The sequence below is a fragment of the Triturus cristatus genome, chromosome 7 (assembly GCF_964204655.1).
Source record: "Triturus cristatus chromosome 7, aTriCri1.1, whole genome shotgun sequence".
In the NCBI taxonomy this organism is placed as follows: Eukaryota; Metazoa; Chordata; class Amphibia; order Caudata; family Salamandridae; genus Triturus; species Triturus cristatus.
This window is the reverse complement of record NC_140590.1, coordinates 1,791,806,339-1,791,825,475: the sequence shown is the minus strand read 5'-3', so window position 1 is coordinate 1,791,825,475 and position 19,137 is coordinate 1,791,806,339. Positions and strand designations below refer to the sequence as shown.

Here is a 19,137-nt window from a genome sequence, read left to right as displayed (position 1 = left end):
CAGAACAAGCACACACCAAATCCAGATTCTGTTCTTTCAGAATCCTGGCTTGTTAAAACTAAAACTTAGTGTTTGATAACCAGCAACTAATCATCCTCTGCCTGTCCTTTTAGATCACTTAAAAAATACCCCTTCCAACTGAAGCAGCAAAGTTGTATATGATCTTATTCTCCCACCACCTGAACCCCTTTGTACCTCCATCTACCTCTTCAAACCTTAAATTGTGTGGAAACCACAGTATTCAAAATGTGGGTCAGCTATTGCTCACTGTTTCAGTGGATGCTCTGTAGAGTTTCAAAGAGGAAGGACTGGCGCAGAGGCAGGATTACTTGGCAGCTTTACCTGAAAGAGTAAGGTACAAGTTCCCACAGCTATGAAAAGAATTGCTGCTGTTGCAATTTGAAAGGCGCTGCTCCATTCCAAACAGTTCCATGCACATCTCTATGGAACTGTGATCTGGCAAGTCCTTCCTGATTCACAGCTTGTTATCAGGCTAATAATCCCTGAGGAAAAAGGATAAAGCTCTCATCGGATTCCTGAACGAATAATACAACTTAATGACCCCAGATAGCTGTGAAGTGAGTCAAAATACCATTACACAGACTGCTGTGTGAAGACATGGATGGCCGAAGTCACTCTCCCCTTTTAGCATCATCCAAATAGCCCATGTTCACAACAAACTGTTACATGGCTGTTATAGCTCCAGAGCTTTATGAGAAGATTGACCCTTGACCACCATCCACACTGACACCACTCCGATAAGCCAACATGCAGCCTGCTAGTAGAGGTTTACCTGTTCCCCAGACATCTCACACGCAACAGAGAATCCCAGGCTCACCTGACTGAGCCCCAGCTGCCGCACTGCTCCATTACTGTGCCCACTGAAACCACAAGAAACCACAGGCTCCCCCGATATACATCCATCTGCGGCAGCTTTCCCTTTGTGTCTACACACACAGTATTCAAGATTTCAGAAATTGAAGCCACCCCACGAGTTGATATATTCTAACTATACGGGAGCCTTGAACAGTGCAAAAAGCCTACAATGAACTAAGACATTAGGAACACCTGCACATACCCAGTAACCATACAGTGCATACAACAGCCACTGCATTCTAACAGATGAAAAGCTGAGCATACAGAATGTGCAGAGAGGCAATTCATGCGAGGTGGTGTGACTCATCCATTGTAATCAGTATAGGTCATGAGAAAACTGTGTGCCCATTAATCATATCTTGCTTTCACACGTAACAGTTACAGTGTTTTGCAGTATATACATATTTTACTGAATTAAGGTAATGTACCTTACAACTAACTTTCTGGGGGGGGGGGGGGTGCGGGGGAGCCTTCAATGTTCTACCTTACTATATACCATGAAAGTCAAAGTATGAAAACAAGGAACATGGCTGATCATTTCACTGCAATAATATATGGCTCCTTTGGTTCCAAGGGCAATACTTATCACTAGGATTGCCTTGCTGCCATTGAGCTCCTAGAACGTAGAAAACTTGCCTCACAGCAGGCCTACTTCTCTTTCAGGTCTCAGCAACCATTCTGCTGCTTCTGCCGGCATTAATGTCAAAACGTCACATCTTCCCCTTTTACAAGCTAAGCCTGGACTAAAGGAATTTGGGTGAGGGGATAGTGCTAAAAATCAATTTTTGAATTTCTCCACTCCCTCTGCAAGCCGCCAGTGGCTATAGGTTCCCTCCAGTGCCCCTCTTAATTTCAGTGTCCTGACTTTTTCTGGCAGCCGGTAGTTCACTTCCGTTCAAGGCTGATTACTGTCTCCTTACAGATTCATTCTTTACCTGTTTATTTGGAGAACTCTTTTTTTGAATTTTTTTTTTTGCTTTTTGCCTGGCATGACAGCCATGGAGTTCACCAAACGCATTTCCCCACTGAACGCATTTCCTGAGCGTAATCTCATTTTTTTACTGGTTGCATTTTTTATAGCATAATGGATACACATTTTTTTGTTACTAATCTGCAGCTATGGACTTCAATGGCATGATACCTATGGAATTTACTGATCACATTTCCTAAGTATAAAGGAATTCTGAGCATGTTCTTTGGGTAATGAGAATGTGACAATGTTAAATTCTTTATGTTTTTGAAGGATGCCAACGGACATAACCAACGGTAGTCCTAAACCATAATAGTTATTTTTTTTGTATTGCCGGCAGAATAGCTATGTTTTTTTGCTGCGTTTACATACTAAAATGTGTACATGCTGTTAACTTAAAACAGCTACGGAGTACATCGTCTGCAATTCCAGATGTGTTGTTTTTTTTTACGAATTCTTGTTTATATTTAATGTATGCTGTCACGCACTTCACCCACCCTTTTAAAACTTTTGACCCTTTACAGCTTCTCAATATAACAATTTGTGATCTTTAAGAAGTATTTTGTTTATGTGGCAGCTACAGCATTTAATAAAAAATGCTCTTTTCACCCTGCTAAGAACCTTTATTGTGCACTCATTTTAATTTTAATCTGACAAACACTTTTTTTCCTTATGCTGTGCACATAATATAGCATGCACATTTCTTTATGGCATTATGCTTCACTAAAGCTGACATTGTTTTGGTTATGCTTGTGTCCCTATCTTTCTTATACTGAATAACAACACCAAGCTGCTGATAATCACAAAAAACATTGAACACATTTGCTCTCTCAAATTATTATTAATAAAAAGGTGTGTATTACAATAATGTACGGAACTAATGGTGTACGTGAATCCTATTAACATCAACATATTTACGCTACTTTTATGCCAATGTTTTTTACTCTCCAATGTATTACAGTACAATTTTCCAATTTTAAACATACACACAATTCTTTTCTTAACAAACTTGATACATATTTTTACGCTTTGGGAACACACTTTCTTTTTAAATCTTACATGGCACAGTTTACAAATTTTAGCCATAAACTGCAAGTTCTGGGGCAGATTTACAAGAATTGATACATCTTTGCATATTAGCAGAGATGCGTCAGTTCATTTGCATGATGCACAAAAACCCTTGCGCCACCATGGATGCGTCACATTTACAATGTAATCTTTATATATATATATATATATATATACATATACTCGTATGCATATACACATATGCATATATTCACAAACATATATGTTGTAAGGGCATGCTTCATAAAACAAGATGAATGGTAAAGACGAGTCATAAAGGCAGGGCATGCTTAAGGCTTTTACGTGGTAAAGGATGCGTTGAAAAGGCATATATGGATTCATTGTCAGTGCACAGCTGCTAGACTTCTCAGCACATCTGTAAGTTCAAAACCTAACCATTGTCTTTAAGACTTTTAAAAGGCCACAATGGAGGCTTGAATGGCTACATTTTGGAGACTTGTGTACCACAACATTGTAGTCTTCTTTTCAGATTATTGGTATGGAATGTCTCCTTTCAGAGTAAATATTTTTGTCCTCCAATGACTGAAAGGCTTTACAATGCGCAAGGAGCAAGTTGTCAATCACTTTTCCATCTGAACCATTCTGCTGCTTCTGCAGGCATTACAATCAAAACGTCCCATTTTCCCCTTTTACAAGCTGAGCCTGGACTAAAGGAATTTGGGTGAGGGGATAGGGCTAAAAATCAAAAAATGACATGACTACTCAATTTTTGAATTTCTCCACTACCTAATATAAAGACACATTTAATTTTTATAGACGTCCATCTACATTACACTGAAGAGACAACACTGTGAAAAACATTACAGAGAAAGGGGCTCTTTCCTGGCCCTCATGTAATTGATAGGGATTGCTGTTTTGCATAACTCTACTTAGGTGACTAATCTACGCGTACAGATTCACAATGACTTGCTCTCAATTTAAGTGATCAGAGCACTACTTTGCAATTTTCCATTCAGACTATGCTCAAACATGCTTGCAAACAGACAGATTCCGCATGTTTTGGAAGCTTCTCAATCTTTGTGCACCTTCAGGTTAACAGGGGATTCTAGAGAGAGATGTCATGGTGGCTGCACAGTTTATCTCTAAAATGATAATAAGGCATCCAAAATTCTAAAAATAGACATGAAACAACTTTAAAAAGTAACAACATGCTAGATGATGTAGCTAATGTAGAAAACTGTATAGATTTTCTAACATTTTGTAAAAAATATAAATTGTACACAAAAATGAAATTACCTCATGTTCATATATTTTAATGTGCCTATGTATTTAAAGTTATGCCTACAAACTACCTTTAAATGCCTTAAATAAATCCCAACGTTTTATTTCAAAATGTATTTTATCGAATGTTAAGCTGATGTGACACTGAAATCTTTGTACTTGTGTTTTAAAGTAATAATATTGCTTTTATTAACATTTCTGACAGCTCCCTCTTGTGAAACAGTAGTGCAATCAAGTGGTTGGTCTTTGGGAATTATTATTATTAAGAGCATTCTTCTAAAACACTAGCAAAAAGATTGAACTCTAGAAAAAACATCACAAACAGCTTGAGATGCATACACCAGTGAATGTATTTGTATTACAATAGTAGTTCTGAAAACACTTTCTCTCAAGTTGGTTTAGCGCCTTTGAAATGTGCAGCCTTCAAGCAGTATCATAATTTAAGTGCAATCTTTGATTTCTTCAGAGCTTTTTTAAACTCTGCATTTTTCAAACAGTATATAATTGGGTTACACAGTGGAGTAACAGCAACATATGATAAAGACATTATCTTGCTGTCCTTATTTGAATATGCAGATGTCGGCCGCATGTATGTTGAACAGAGAGATGCATAGAATAAAATAACCACAGTGAGGTGGGAGGCACACGTGGAGAAGGCCTTGTCCTTCCCACTCTTAGATTTGATTTTCAGAATTGATGCAGCAATTTTACTATAAGACATGATGATTAATATAAATGACAGCATTGCAATTATAACTCCACTGATGTAAACGAGTGTCTCATTGTTGAAAGTGTCACTGCAAGAAATCTTTAACAGGGCAGTCAAATCACAGAAAAAGTGGTTAATTATGTGGGAATCACAGAAAGAGAGCTTGGACATTAGCACAGTATGTGGAACTGCATTTATAAGACCAACTCCCCAGCTTCCAGCAGCCAACCACGTGCAAACAGCCTTGTTCATTATGTTCATGTAATGCAGGGGATTGCAGATAGCGACATAACGATCATAAGCCATGACTGAGAGGAGAAGGAACTCAACCGTCACCATGCCTATGAAAAAAAACAGCTGTAGCAGGCATTCTGTAAAAGATACCTGTATGCCCGCCAGAAAGAAGTGGGCCAGCAGCTGTGGAAAAAGGACTGAGACATAACAGATATCAAGAAAGGACAAATGTGTGAGAAAGAAGTACATAGGTGTGTGCAGATGTGAGTTTGAGTAAATTGTTGTCAGGATCAGAAGATTTCCTGCTAGAGTTAACAGATAAACTGTTAAAAATGCAACAAAAAGTGGAATTTGCAACTGCGGTATATCTGAAAATCCGACAATCAAAAAATATTCAGTGGAGCTCAGATTTTCTCCTTTCATTTATCCAGAAATGAAGCAATGCTAGAAATTAACGATACCCTGTGAATAAAATAAATTGAAGTTAATTGATTTGATTGATTATTATCTGGGATTAACAAAAACTAACATAATAAATTAAACATTGTGAGCACAGAATTACTATTCTAACATGAATATTATTGATTGTTCTCCTCCTATCTAAATCTAAAGTCCAATACCACATTTCTTGATGCACGACATTTTCTTCCTAGATCTGAAACACTGAGAGTGCCACTCAAAAAAAAGGGAAAGGCAAGTATTATTCTTCAACCAGAGGTCAACCAGAAAGTTCTGTAGTTACAGTAACAGTTATTTGTGACATTTGAGTATTGATTACTAGAGTAAGTAGAAATGTTTCCCTCAGAGAATCAAAGCAATCAGTAACTTAAGCAGTGCCTCCTTTCATCTCTCTTCAATAATAAAATACTCTCCAGTCTCTAATACGTCCTTCAATACCAGTTCCTAAAATGCATGTATTAAAGAGATCTGAATCAGAATACATAAAAAATCATCCTGGATACTGATGTCACTGACAAATATATTTCAGAAGTAAAAAGCTGTGTGCTAAGACTGTTCAATAACACACAAAGCCTGACTGAAGTTTGGTGGAGCAAGACCTTTGCCCAAAAGTAGTGGCACTTCTGCTTACCTCACTGGCAGCTCCCTGACCTCAAAATGATGGTGGGAAATTTGTCCTGCACATGGCTACTGCCAACAATGTATGGGGAGATATGTAGGGCACTGCAGACTTGGGCGGGGACAACAATGCAATAAGAAAAAATCTCAAAAACAATGTCCTGAATATGTTTTTGGATAGGAAAACAAGTGCTATGAGGAATTCAACAATGGGGCAGTTTTGCTGAACTTACACCTGCAGAAACATTAGAGGCACCTTTGGCAAAACAATCCATCCAATAGGAAGAGTCACATCTGATCTACTTGGCATGCTTACCTCACTAGCAGATGGCAGTAACATCATAACCACAACCTTTAAGGACGTTTGTAAGAGTCTATCACATTTATTGACTGAGTAGATTGTAAAAATGCATGTACATTTTGAGACTAAACCAGTACTAACCCTCTTTAGGCATTTTTGATTGTATCTATGCTTCTCCTAAAGGTGTTTCATTAGCAGCTTTGAATGTATTATCTGAATGTGAGATCATTCCATCTCTCTGAAAGATGCAATTGGGTTCCCACTTTTAATTGTATTAGTTTTAGATAACTGTGTTCCTCTCTTGACTTTTTGCAATGCCTCTTCATGAGTTTTGGAAACAGGTGTTACCTCTTGAAACCTCAACAGAACCTTCTAATTATCATACTTTTCTTTCACTATTGTTCTATAAACTAATGTAGAAAGCTGTCATTAAATATATTTCAGACTACTTGGAAATCCATTCTATCTTGACACCTTGCAGTTGGTATTCTGTCACAGTCCTGTAACCACTCTGCTTGCTGCTACTGATGATGTCAGGATCTGTTGGAAAAGGTGGCTCTGCACCCGGACCTACTCTATGTTTGTTGACAAAGTAAACAGACTCGCTGTGGCTCAACTCAAGCATAAAGGTCCATTTTCAGCAATATCCACAATTTATTGTACTCAAGGAACACTGCACACTCATCTCCAGGATTTAAGGAAAGATGTTGACTGCTTGTTTCAGGTACTATATTGCCCCGACCACTAGGATATACCAATTTCTAAAGAGGTGTATGTACAAGGAGGTCTGTGTAAAATGTACATGTTACAGGTAATTAGTAGTGACTCAATACATGAGAGTACTCCATTTTTCCATGTTTTCATTATGTTGAAGGACATATGGCTTCCCATCTATCCAGGCCAGAGAGAACCCTGGGGAGGCGGGCAGTAAGCTGTATGCAGTTTTGTGTTTGAAGCAATGGAAGAAAATGTAGATATATCGTTGACCTTAGAATGTGACCTCAGAGTTCCTGCAAAGAAACCATGAAAGATAAATGTCTCATGGTATCATCTGCATATTTGGAAGAATGTCGTAAGGAGTTATCTGTAGGAAAACTGACAGAGACAATATTTGCTGCTGGGAAAGCAGCTCTGAGGGGAAAGAAGAAGTGAGATGAATCTCTCCTAGAAAAAAATCTTGGTCAGAACCTTCATTTAGGAGTTGATGACGTTATGAACATCAACTGACAGTCCATCATTGTAAAGCACTAGAAATTTAAACTTTCACTCTCAATCTCTCTTCACCATCAAAGGTGAGCATGCCATCTCAAAACTAAAAATGGAGTAATTATGAACAATGGGACAAAACAGACTCATTGTAGCCAAACTCATGCAGAAAGATACACTATCATTAACCCCTTCAGTGCCCATGACGAGCTGGACTCGTCATGGGCTGCGGTGGCGCTGTGCCCATGACGAGTCCAGCTCGTCATGAACTCCGCCCGCTAATGTTAAGCGCGGCACTGGGCGGGGAAAGGGGCGGGCATGCAAGGGGTTAAAATACATCATTTATGTTACCCCAGGAACATTGCAAACTGGGGAACAACCTTTACAACCCAACTTTTACAACGCACTACCATTACAACAAAACTGTTACAACGCGAGTGCATTGACAACGCAGGACATTACAACGCAAGTCTTTACATCGACTTGCACTAGATGGCGTGCTAACATTAAAAATAGTGTAGTTTACTATCCCAACACCTTCCCTACTGTTACGTGGACTGGAGTTGGAATAGTAAATTACACTTTTTTAATGTTAGCACGCCATCTAGTGCAAGTCGATGTAAATACTTGCGTTGTAATGTCCTGTGTTGTCAATGCACTCGCGTTGTAATACTTTTGTTGTAACAGAATGCGTTGTAACAGCATGCGTTGTAACGTCATACATCCATACCTCAATTTCTAAAGAGGTATATACTTACTGTGCCTGGTACAACTAAATAGTAGTAGCACAGAGAGGGTACTGGAGTTGTCCATGTTTCATTATATTGTAGGACAGATGTTTCCCATCTAGCCAGGCCAGATAGAACCATGTGAAGTTGGGTATTAAGTTGTATGGAGTTTTCTACTCTTTGAAGCAATGAGAGGACGGTACTACATCTTCAATGTCTTTGACCTAGAGTGGGAGTCACAACTGAAAACTGAACTCAATTATGATAGAAAGATGCAGGTACTTCACTGGTGATCAAGCAGATCTCAGCCTACATGTGCTGCCCCGGCCTCCATCGCTTCTTCTGAAGGAGCACACTCAAGTCAAGTGTCTGCTCATCAAATCACCCTCAGAACTTGAAATGTCAGATGTTAAAGTTGAGGCAAGAAGTTTGTTTATACTGTGGCCTTCTGCCCCCATACCCTGTCTGTTCCCCTGAAACTTCAGCCTATAACTGTTAATCTGTGCTCATAGAGAGTCACTGGGTGAAAGATTTCAACATTATGTGGTTGCTCTCATCTTTAGGAGTGACTGGCTCCAGTGTTCTTGCCCTGGCTCAAGAGATATATGCAAGATTTCCAACTAGAGTAGCCCTTCCCCAGACAAGGCAAAAGCAAATTTCAAGATGGGTCAAAGAAATAGTAACTCTTATTAGCTGCTCCACCTATCCAATTACTTTAGACACTTGTCCACTCAAACCTATGCTGATGCTACCCCTTAAATTAGTTCTTCCAATGCTCACTGTATGTGATAATATTTGTGTCTCAGTGACAGTAGTCAAACACTGGACCCATTTGTCTCTGGCTCTGCTGCTGGATAGCTAACCGAGCCAAGCACAGTGCAAGGAGCTTCGGTCAGGCTGAACCTTGTGGTAGCAACCCTTCTATAGGAGTCTTAATCTGACTACTGAGGAGGTCCCATTATGATGTACGGACTTATGGCCTGCTCCACCAATCTTGGCTACTCTGGTCTTTTGGCCAAGCATTCACTGCTAATTGCAGTTATCACTGTGGCTAAACTCACTATACAGATGTTGTGTTGATGCTTGTCCTGCAGAGCAGTAACTCAATAAAAACTAGAGCAAAGATTGTGAGAACAATGTCAGCTCAGATAGTATTTTTTACATGGCAATCTTCAAGGTCTGCATTGATGTCAATACATTTTTTTATAACCACATGATGAATGACACTCTTCAGGGCTGTGAAGAGCAAAAGCAGTGTGAAAAGATTGGGGTTTAAAGTGACACCCCCTGACATTAGGACACTTGATTGCAGTAACAGTCACTGCAGTGGGCCCCACCCACTTCTTGGATCTACTGTCAAGGCATATCTTTCAACATTGGTATCTACCCTTGAAGTGAAGGCATGAAGACAAAGGGCTCAGTGTCTCAATTGCCAACTGCGGAAGCTGGAAAGGAAATCTGAGTTGAAATCTTAGCTTCCCTAACTTGGCCACAATGTGTGATCTTGGGGCATTCATATTACATATATGTTTTGATTAATTGACAAAATTGGGAACAGACTTGAGACAATTCACATAACAAATATGTGGCAGATCCCCAGTCACAGGTTATAGATTATAATATTACTTGTCTACAATTGTAATAATTTGTACCCCTCAAAATTACATGACATTGGGTAACTGCTGTCATCTTCACTTTTAGTTGTATTGATTAAGACCAAATGTAAATGGTGTTACAAAATTTCTATCAACAACACAAATAAGCACATAGAATAATCACTTCCACTTCGGTATTAACAGGGTGGACTGTCCATTTGGGAATTCTTGCATTTTCCAGGTGGACTGCAAACTATTGTACTGCTTTTAGGGCTGGTTGGGTTTTTTGTGTCTATGCACCAAAAACTCTTAATCAATACGTTGAAGAAATGTGTGAACACCATTTTCTGAAAAATATAACACCCATTGGAAAGGGCTGGGCATGCCCAAAACACTCCCTCCACAGTACAATGGAGGGAGAAAGCTTGACCATTTGTGGCATGGTTGGTTTTGGTTCCTAGTCCAGCTCTGTGAAATGTAGACACTTTGCAAGGTATGTGCAGTGTATGAACAATTTGTCCAGAGATGCATAAAAGGTGCCTTTCTCAGTGGCATAGCTAGGTTGAAATAAGCCTTTGTGTAAGCAGTGAAACTAGGCCCCTTCACTAGGGTGACACATCTGACAGTAAACAGCCCCTTAACACTACTCAATCTCCTCCCACAGAGTCTCCATCTGCCATATCAAAACCCACTACAATTTGTATTACCACTCCCTGCACTCCATTTTCTACGTCTTTAAACCATAACCATAAAAAGCATTGCCAAAGCCGATAGGTTTGCCCCTTGTAAAGTGCATGCACACAGATACATATCATGCATGAACTCCACACTCACACTGCTGCACTCATACAGGCAGATTCCTCATGCTGTACTCATGCAGGCATGTGCCACACTCTGCACTCACGCATATACCACTTTCAAACTGTAGACTTTTTACCCTGCTTTTACAAAAGACATTTAAATAGACACATCTCTCACAATACACTCACACAACATGGTGGCTATCCTGCATTCACACAGGCACACTGCTCCCACACAGATAAATAGCACACTAGAGAGGAGCTGACTTTGGGGAGGTGGAGGCAGAGGAACACAGATTAAGATTCCAGTGCATCGGACCACTGGTGCAATTGAAAGTTCTTGAAGTAAGCTACACTGAAGCCTGAATGCCCACTAAGGTTATCTATTTTCCCATTTGCCATATTAAGACCAGCACTGCAGACTTTGTGAGTCTGGCCTTAGAGAACTTGTGCGAGGAAGAGCCTTGGCAACAACCAAAAGTCAAATGTGCCTTCTAAAAAAACAAGGTGGTACTTTTTCTTGTAGTGGAAGCATATACTAAACTAATTAATGAAAGAAATAAAGTAAAACAAAAGAAAAACATCAGTTAAATGGGAAGGATGTGTTCATTAAATTATTTTTCTAAGTAAAGCTTCTCACTGGTCTGCCATCTTGGAACAGTAAAAAATAATAGAGTAAGGTGAATACTTTTCTAGACGGTGGCATGGTTTAGAACCTTGCATTCGTGATGTTTGGTTCTCTGTATTAATACATTGTGGTCTAGTAGCAATGGCAGCAGAGCTGCTACTACACTCATTACTCAAATACACAAGCCTGTATTTTGCAGGTGAGCAGCTAGGGGTCAAACTAAAGGAAATATCTCCTGAGGTCGGACTTCTCTGGATGCCGAGTAACACAGAGTAGGTAATCAAAAAACTTTTAATGAGAATATCTGAAACCCTAAAGGGTCAGCAGATGTCTGCTAGGCAGAGCTAAACATTGATACGAATGCCAAAGTCTGAAAATGGTTGATCCACTGCCCAATTTTATGAAAACTGATCTGAAGGCTGAACTAATATATGAATGACACTCTTTATGATAAATAACTGAAGTCGCCTTATCTAAAGCCCATTTTCTTTGAGCAGGATTCTGTATTATTTGTGAGGAAACATGAGGCTGGTGAGATAGCTGAAACAATCTTTAGGACAGACCTAAAATACAAAGAAATATTTAGAGCACCGAAGGCAGGAGAGCAGGTGCCCCTCTGATCACATGCATTACATATACAGCACTGCTCAAGAGCATCACTATCTTCCCTGAAAGACATGGAACAAGTGTGATAATGCAGGGACAGAGCAAGCTTCATACAAAGACATGAAACACGTGTGGCAAAGCAGGCCCAGCCTGTGAAAGAAAAGGTGAAAGAAAAGGTGTGGTAAAGACCTTACCATTTAACTCCTCCTTTAGATACAACAAATAAGCAGCATTTCAGATTTGGTACAAATGTAAGGAACAACAGTGGGGTGTATGAGTACAAGCTTGACTCACACTCATAGCAAGCCCTCCATACACAAAACAGGTACAGCATGAGGCAAGAGTATCAGCTTTCCTGACACTAACAGAACACATACCGATCAGGTCAAAAACAATGCAAGTTTTCCTCACATGCACATAACATGGACAGAATGTGCATCAGCAGTCCAAGTTTGTGTGTAAACACACAAACACACAGAGTGTGCGGCATTTGGCAGCAGTGTAAGTTTCCCTCCCACTCAACAGGGGTAAAAGAGGTTCATCAGCAATACAAGCTAAGATATCCTCACATATAAAACAGGTATCACACTGGCAACAGCATCAAAGCTTTTTTCAAGCATAGAATACCCACAGTAAAATATAGGGATGGGCGAACCAATGAATGTTCTAGTCAGATAGTAGGATCTGTTTCAGTGCAAGATCCTACTGAGCCCTCAAGCCCATAATTAGCTGAGCTTTTTTGTGCCTTCTGCCTACAACCCATGCTCGAACCTCATGCACCAAGAATGAAAGACAAGATTTTTTGTCAAACATGAGCAAAAGAGGGATACCAGTCTAGTGGCTATTGCACACTTTCCGAACAGAAAATCTAGAGTCAATCCTGGTTTGGCCATGTGACCAAATTATGTGTTCTTAGATAATTTTTTATTTTATAGTGCTTCTAATTGTATAAATTGTTTCATGTTAGAAAACCTTCAGATACGTGAGGCTGAATGCTGTACAAAAACCTCCATGAAAGACATGGAACTTATAATGTGTTTGACATAATGCGCTCTAAAGTAGTTCTATGTAAAATAAGAATATATCCCACGTATAGTGTTCGCCTAGCAACTGACTTGCCTCTTAGTTCACTGATCGTATTGATGTCAGAGTGGAGAATAGGGCCATGAATATTTCTATGTTTATGTATAAACATCTCTTTTAATAAACACCTCTAAATGCAGTGCTATAATATAATATACTAAGGTGAAAAGCTTCTAAATTTTGAAGACACCTTATCATATTTTTACATACATTTGTTGCACATTTCCATGATAAATGTTCTCATGGCTCAGTTTGTGATTAGGCCTAGACCCAAGGCAGCCACTTTACTCGGCTCTCCATGTTAATTTGTTGGCTCGCCCACTTCTACTACAGTAATGTGTATAACAGTTACTCATGTTTCCCCTCTATCAATATGTCACAGTGGGAGCAATTTATCATTTTCTGAGATTCTGGCCAGTTTCCACAGGTTTCAGAAGCATACCTATTGATACTTCTGGTTTTAATAATGAACATTTGTGCATTAGTGACCCCAATAAGTTGGATAAAGTTACCCCTGATTTTTTTCTTTAGCCTAAAATGGAACAAATACCACTCATATCATTCATTTTGCCAGCCACAGCTCTCATACTATGTAAGTCTATGGCTTTTTGGGATATAGAAAGCTCTATTTGCAATTCGGTGACCTATTAACAAATCGCAAACTAGGTTTGCGATTAGGTATGAGGAAGGGTCATGTTTAGGGATTTGCTTCATAATATTGAATAGTAGTGGTATTTGCGAATGTTTTGCAAAATATTCACAATACTGCCTACTCTTAAAAAGTTTAAAGAAAATGTTTCATTTCCTTTTTTAATGTATCCGTTCTCCTTTAAGGAAATCGGGCTGCTCCAAATGGTTCTCAAACCAAGACCTAGCTCCTTAATATTCATGAGGTAGGTCTGTTTGCGACCCACTGGGAGTCGCAAATGAAACTCAAATGAGTCTCATACATTTGAAATAGAGATTTTCTAATTGCAATTTACAGGAAATCTCAATTACGAACTGAGTAGTTCAAGGTTTCATACATGTGCCCCTATGTTCTTTCCAGAACTGTCATAGTCTGCACTGCATCCATGAGGCTGAACATAGTGATTACTGTGACTGCCGTTTCTTGAGAAGTCACCCAGCAGCCTGGGCATAACTTCTCCTTTGACCATTGCTGGCATAAGATGGCTTCGGCCAAATCAGCCACTCTACATTTACAAAAGAGTGGAAGCACTTCTCATCCATTCATTGTGTGCATAATGAGGCCTTCGTAGTACCCTTGCCAGTGCTTAAGTAGATTCTGCTGCTCAAAGTCTGACTCCTGCAGCTAAGGCAGTTGGACAGAGCTAACAGAAAGCTCCCAGTGCTCTAAGAGCTCCTTTGGCCCAAGAAGGCAGTGGTGCTGGAACAATTTTCCGACTGCTGGTGCTGCCATCAATGTGACATCACTGAACTCATAGGGATTTCGAAAAATCTTAGTCTCACACAAAGAGCAAGTGTCACTAATGAGCCACACCCATTCAGCAGGAGAGTGTTAAGGGTGTAGTATGTAGCTGGTTTTGCATTTAGTAGCACACCAAAGCAAGCATATTAGAAAAGTATTGTGTGGTAGCCACTACCATTTACAGAGAGCACATTTCCATTGAAATCACCACTAAATTTGCACAACAGACAATTTAACCGATGAAACTATAGAGCTCAAACAATAATTTGTGGAACTTGGGTGTTCAACGAATGTTTGTCATTTGCACATAACCAAGTAAAGTGTCTTGATATGTTTTGGTCTTATTAAAAACTTTATTTTCATCACACTTTAGAATTTGTGCTTTCCTGTTTATTTATTTTGAAATATCTGTGCATTTCATTTATAGGTATTTTAATTTTGTTATGTGTTAAAAGAAAAGGACAGCCACAGCCACCAAGATTTTCAAATAGTTCACTTTACAGAAAAACTCAAAGTTTCAGTAATCAAAAAAAGTAAACACCAGTCTCTATGTTAGAAGAACAAGTAAGCAATCTGTTAGAAGACTAGACTGACATTTGCCCTCTGTCTTGGAAAACATAGCAAATGTGACAAGATAAAAACAAACATAAAAGTCACCTTTAATGCTTGTTTTACCTCTGGAACTCTAGCATGGTTATTTATGTACCCTATCAGGCTCAGTGGGCTGTTGTAGTTGGGCTCCCACCCACCTCTGGACCGGATGCACTGCATGATGGCCACCATGGCGCTGAAACCCAGAAGGCAAAGTTTTTTATGTGCACGGCTGTGGATTGTGCCAAGATCACTTCACATGAACCAGCAAACAGAGATTTGCTGGAAAAACTGAACAATGTTGTGAGCGTCATATGTTTACCAATACATGTGTCCTACAGGGGAGACGATAAATGCCTGAATGAGTGATAGATAGGATGGAAGCCTAGTACAGAAAATACAATAACATTGAGTAAAATAAAAAATAATAATAAAAAAATTAAATAAACCAACATCGCTTTCCTCCTCCGGCAACTGTTGTGCTCTTAAAAAGCCACATGCAGCAGTGGGTGTTTTTCTTTGTTACTGTCGCAGTGGTTTTGTTATTATTTTGTACTTTTTTAACCTGTGTGATGCAGGCAAGACAAATGCAGACCATATCTGTCTTTGGCTTCCTAATGTGAAGGAAATGGGGCAAGGTGACAGAACAGAACCTGTCATCTTTTCCATTTCCATTTCTATGTTTCCTTTGAACAAGGTCTTCTTACCTTTGATAAAACCCAAAACACAAGTCGCACCTGAAAGGGCAGAATCATAACAGCTGCAAAGTGTTATCACTGCTGAAAGAGATGTTATTAGCTGATACAGAGGTGCACAGGGACAACATCCGGCTTCAGGGACAGGAGAAAGCAGCCAGAGCAGGAGCACAGGGCAGGACCTTAACATTTCTTCCCAAACAAAATGTGGATGCCAGAGTTGAGGTGGAGCAAACATGAGCTAAGTGAGGCAGGAGGGCTCAGTGATGCACATTGAGGTCTTTTACCTGCCCCATGCTTTTATAATGCACTCAAACTCCTACCTTAGCTTTTGGTATCCCAGAGGACAAGATCCCCAAAGCCTAGTGTGCGCCGCAGCTGCAGAACTGAGTTAATTACCATCATTCCTTTTTTAAAAGGTATGCTTGTTAGTCTGGAAAAATCATATCATAAAACGGAGGGTTCTGAAAATAACTCCTACCTTAACGTTCAACTGAACCCTTTACTTGTAGTTCATCCTCTTTCAGCCCAAAACAGATCATACTATAACATTGTTCAAAGCCTCACCACATCCCTTCGCCCTACCTATGTTAACATCCCTTATCTGGTCACGTTCCTTCATCATAACCATTGACCTTATTGTCATGCTTAGGAATTTGTATCAATGTGTCATATTTTATTTTAATTTATTGAACTTAGGACCAGATATGCAAACATTTTGTACTGTTTTTGCATCAAAAAATTGAAGCAAACCAGCCAAAATGTTTTTTTTTCCACATTTCAGCGCAAAACTTGTTTAGCGCTGGAAAGTTGCCTAAAAGTAACAAAAAATAGCGTGATGCATTACTTAGGATCAAGGGTGAATTACATTGGTGGTACATGGGCATTCCCTGCAAATGCCCATGAATTTTACTCAAAACTCTATGTACCAAAAATCTGAGACATAGTTTTGCATCTAAAATAAATGCCACTTTTAACCAGATTTTAAAAGCAGTTATGCCTTCCTTTCTCATGTCTTTTCTGACTGTACATCACACATACAGAGTAGAATTTATTTTTTAAATTGTCTAGGCATAGTATTTTATAATGGAAGAGAACCTTTTTACCACAAACCCTATGCTAGGCATATGCACACACCCTTGCACTATGGCACAAATGTGTGAGTGTAGTGCTCATCACCAAAATTCAGCGCTGGCGCAAGGGAGAGGGGAGGACATTTGCTTATCTATGTAGATATGGCGATCTTCTGCTTTCTCCTTCTCACGCAACTTAGCACAGCATTTTTTGCAGCTGCATGGCATGAGAGTTTAGTAAATCTGCCCTAATTGTACGTTTAAAAAGGCATTTATTTTGATTGCAACTCTTACTGTTTTCAAATACACCTTTAAAGGAATGTTTTGAGACAACCTTTAGGGCTGTATTTATAGGATTTGTTTACGCAATAGGGCAGCATGCAGTTTACTGATGCTCCTTGCATGTTGTTTACATTTTAGAATTGTTTCCTTTATTCACCTGTTGTGGACTTTTCAGCTGATGATTTGGACATGGAAGGCATACTTAAGGGCGACTCTTGTTAGGATCTGAAACCCTGCTACCTCTGATCAGATTCCCATGATAGTGTGTCCAGAATATATTTGGATCACTGACATAATATCGATACCAACAATATCGAATACAAAAAATATTGTTGTCAAAATATCGAGTACAATAATATCGAGTCACTATACTTATTTATAAATAAACAATAATATCGAGTACACAATATCGTCTAACTAAAATATTGTATCTCATAATATCGAATTAATAAATATCTTTAACAAAAATATCGTCAAACATCAAAATAAAGTGTAAGTAACAAAATTATCGAAAACCTAAATATAGACACATGACTAAACACTTAAATAACGTGATTAATTTTTTTACAAACACATGTACATATAAAAATTCAAATATCATACACACTAAAACTTTAATTACTAACATAAAAGCTTTGCAAATTATCATACATGCATTATATCAAACTCAAAATAATCTTTTATACATTTAAAACTGAAAATAATAACATCACTTTGTACTAATAAGCTACTAATTAGCGTTTCCCTTATATGGAAACAAACAGCCAAATCAATCAAAACCATTCATGTAGACCAATGAATTTCACACTTTTTAAATTAAACCAATGAAATGAAGCAACTAATTAAATAAACACTATAAAAACACTACATTTCTGCATCACTTTCACACTACTAACAGAAAATAAAGAGGAATGTGAAACACTGCTCAACTGTATCCTGAAAGAATATTTCTACGCCAAAAGAATTTTTCACAACTACACAAGTAAGTTAAACTGTATTTAAAATATAAAAAGACTACTAAGCTACAGCTCTAAATATTTCTAACACACAATTTACTAACCTTTATTTAATTACATTCATGTCTCCTCTACAGATATTTTCTAAACACAGCAAGATATTTTCTACATACCCACCAGTCAAATATTGATCAATGTAAGTTTATTTTTTTTTCCTACACACCTAGAAAAATTATTAAAACAACATTTTCTACAATATATTTTATGACTTTTTTATCTCCTCTACAGAAAACTGCAAAACCATCCAAAAGTACTTTTGACACAAGAACCTACCTTACAAAATAAAAAAAGTAAGTATATAATTCACAATCATTAAACACCTTGAAATAGGCACCCAAATATAACTTTTTCCCTAAAACCCTATCACAAATGAAAAAATAATACAACTTTTTTTCTCTTACCAACAGAAAATACTTCTTCTAAATTGAACAGAAAGCTTGAAACCATCTTCTGAACATTTTTCGGCACATCAAACTAAACATTGTAAGTATATTCACTCAAATGTAAATATGTTTAACAAATATATATCATTTTATATATTTACAACATTGCTTTTTTAATCTCCCCTAGCATAACACAGAACAACATGACTGAAGGTGCAGAATTTATAATGTCTCCAAAAAATAAAATGTTGTTATGTTATATGGGGTATGTGTATACACAAGAAAAGCAAATTGGTCTCAAAACGTTTTGGAAGTGCAGCAAATACTACTCAAACAAATGCTATGGTAGAGCTACTACTCAAGAAACTACTGTTCTTTCAGTAAAAGAACATAATCACCCCCCCAATATAACTAAGATTGAGGTTATAAATGCTCTGGAAAGTATTAAAGAAGCAAGTACAAGTACTGATAAACCCACCACCCAAATACTCAAAGAGGAATTATTAAAAATACCTCAACATGCATCAGGACAATTACCCTCAATA

At 38.4% G+C, this 19,137-nt stretch overlaps 1 protein-coding gene across 1 annotated transcript; it reads right to left on the bottom strand.

Annotated features, from left to right (window-relative positions):
- Positions 1-4,589: 4,589 nt before the first annotated feature.
- On the bottom strand, positions 4,590-5,522 carry LOC146813151 (olfactory receptor 1G1-like). The gene has a single exon (XM_085615275.1). It carries the CDS (start codon positions 5,520-5,522, stop codon positions 4,590-4,592), a length of 933 nt encoding a protein of 310 aa, XP_085471401.1.
- Positions 5,523-19,137: the final 13,615 nt, after the last annotated feature.

Bases quoted from the DNA above. Each gene is read 5' to 3' on its own strand.
- LOC146813151 (XM_085615275.1), bottom strand. From the start codon at position 5,522: ATGAAAGGAGAAAATCTGAGCTCCACTGAATATTTTTTGATTGTCGGA.